This window comes from Gavialis gangeticus, unplaced genomic scaffold (genome assembly GCF_001723915.1).
Source record: "Gavialis gangeticus isolate Ggan-Ray unplaced genomic scaffold, GavGan_comp1, whole genome shotgun sequence".
In the NCBI taxonomy this organism is placed as follows: Eukaryota; Metazoa; Chordata; order Crocodylia; family Gavialidae; genus Gavialis; species Gavialis gangeticus.
The window spans coordinates 12,581,361-12,583,693 of NW_017729009.1; the positions used below are offsets into that span (position 1 = coordinate 12,581,361).

A 2,333-nucleotide genomic window follows, 5' to 3' on the forward strand; every position below is an offset into this window, starting at 1 on the left:
CACCCCCCCCCCCCCCCCCCCGGTTCTTCTCATGATGTGAGGCTGCGAAATGAGGGAGATCAAAACACTTTGGTAAATTCAAGGCAGAGATATATCGACGGTGCTGTACTTCTGCAAGTGAGACAGGCCTTTTTTCTCTTTTCCAACCTAGCCTGTCAGGCTGCCCTCGTGCCAAGAAAAGTGGGATCAAGATAACCCCCACGAAAGACGACAAAGAAGACCCGGAGCTCATGAAGTAAGTTTGTGAGTCCGTCCTTGCAGGGTGCGGGTGGCTTTCCACGCGGCCCCTGCCAGTCGGAGTCGATCTGCCCTGGCTACACTTCGCAGGATCAGGCCTTCGTTGGTATTGAAACACCACGGCAAAGGCTTGACGTGCCATTTTAATTTTGCCTTTTTCATGCCTGTTCTTCCCCTAAATCCGTAAGAGCGCTAACATTTTGTAGGGGAAATGGGCCATTTGCAGTACTTTTGGTATTCTCCAAATCTGAAGGTTACATCCTCAGCAAATCAGCCGGCTCTCTGAGCATCCTGCCGCATACCCTCTTCATCCTTCAGGGAATTAATGCTGCTGTTGAAGATGTTTCTCTGGACTCCTGCTAGGTGTCCTTCATGCATGGCTCTCAGCAGCCCATGTGTGTGGCTGAGTACCTTCAACTCCCATGATTTGTACTGGGGGCTAATGGGGCAGGGGCCCATGACCGCACTGAATGGGACCTGTTGGTAGTTTGACTCTTTCTTGTGGGTACCATATCTGCAAACCTGGCATTCAGAGCCCTCCCATCTTTCCACTCGAACCAGGAGGTACAAAGGTGGAGAAACATGATTGCAAGGAAGTTTGCAATACATTGCAAACCTCACCACAGGTTATTTTCTCAAGTCTTGGGTTACCAGTGCTCACAGCTATTAGCAGGATGCCCCTAGAAGGCAGAAAAGGGGGTGGGGATTTTTTTTTTTGCTGTTGCTCATTCATTTGCTTTCTTTGTAATTGGTTTGGGGTTTGTTAAAGCTTCAACTGGATGCATTTGATTAGGGAAGACTATCAGATGTCATTGCTTTTCAAAGGACATTTCTAGTCACAGGACTGCAAGGAAGAGTCTCGGTTATCAGCAATGCTGTTGCAGGCAGCGGTGTCATCTCGTGTTCACATCTCTGTTATGCTGTGTTTCAAAACTAGTTGGATATTTTGCCTCTGCTGCTGGCTGTTCCAGGAACAGGCTCCTTTGGTTAAAAACCTTCTTGCAGAGAAAGGGCTGGAAAAAACCTACCCCCCAGGTGCACCGTTGGGTGAACCTCAAAACCAAAGACAAACAAAAAGCACCCGATTTCTTTCTTTCCATCGTGCTTCCTTGCTTTCTAATTTATCTGACTTTATTCGAGCTTCTTAGCTCTTAGGCCACATTCATGATTCATGAATAGCTGAGGCTGCTAATTCTGTACATTAACTAAAACAATTTGTCTAATTCTAAACAGTTTCCCGAAATGGGTCTATTGTTTGTTGGGCTGAGTGTCAGCGTTTCGCCTCTTGTGGTGCAAAGTTTGACCCTGAGGGGAGCACTGGCAGATTGCAAGTGATTTTTTTTCCCTCCTAAATAGGGGATATTTACCTTTCATTTGGGTAGATAAATTAGCCATTTGTACCCCCTGCTTAGCAGCACATACAAAAATATGGGGCCATAAAGTACCTCGAGTACTCTGCGGTGTTACAGCACGAGAAGGGGAGAAGGCACATTGGTACTTGCCAGTGGGTGTCTACTCTAAACAGAGATGCAATAACTGATAGAAAGGACATTTAAAAAAAAAACCCAACCAGATGATATTTGAGCCATCTGCTCCATTTTTAGTCTTCAGTCTACAGGAAGGGAAGTCTGTGTGTTAAATGAGCTGTGTGGTAATTAGCAGGAGTTAGCGGAGTTTATTAAAATTTAAGCAACCTCCTCTAGAATCTACAGGAAAAAAAATCCTTTTGGACTAAAATGTTCTAAATTGCTAGGGGAAAAAGAAGGAAGACATAATGTTGTGCCATTAACCGGTGGCACAGGGAGAGACGTGAAAAGTGCTGCCAAAGAGCTGGCTTCCTCAGTATTGTTCCTGTTAGCAAAACTGGCAGTCAGGAAAACCGGGTGTCCCACTGGGTCTAAATGTTGACTTTTTCTTAGTTAGATCCAGGACTGCTAAGATAAGGAGGAAGCTGCACAAGTAAAGACATGGGGCCTTTAAATGAAGGAGGGCTGTGGAAAGTTTGCACAGGATGCAAAGCAGAACGTGTCTATAGGCAGCTCTAGCCAGTGCATCCAAAGCTGATATAAAGACCTGTATAGACTACAGCAGACATC

General features: G+C 45.8%; 1 protein-coding gene across 6 annotated transcripts in view; it reads left to right on the top strand.

The window, feature by feature from the left end:
• The window catches only part of MYT1 (myelin transcription factor 1), a 124,124-nt gene that overhangs the window by 102,469 nt on the left and 19,322 nt on the right, over positions 1 to 2,333 (top strand). For all 6 annotated transcript variants that reach the window (XM_019510091.1, XM_019510093.1, XM_019510097.1 and 3 more), the window contains one exon: positions 152 to 235. In XM_019510091.1, coding sequence (XP_019365636.1) covers positions 152 to 235 — 84 coding nt within the window. The remainder of the gene's footprint in view (positions 1 to 151; positions 236 to 2,333) is intronic.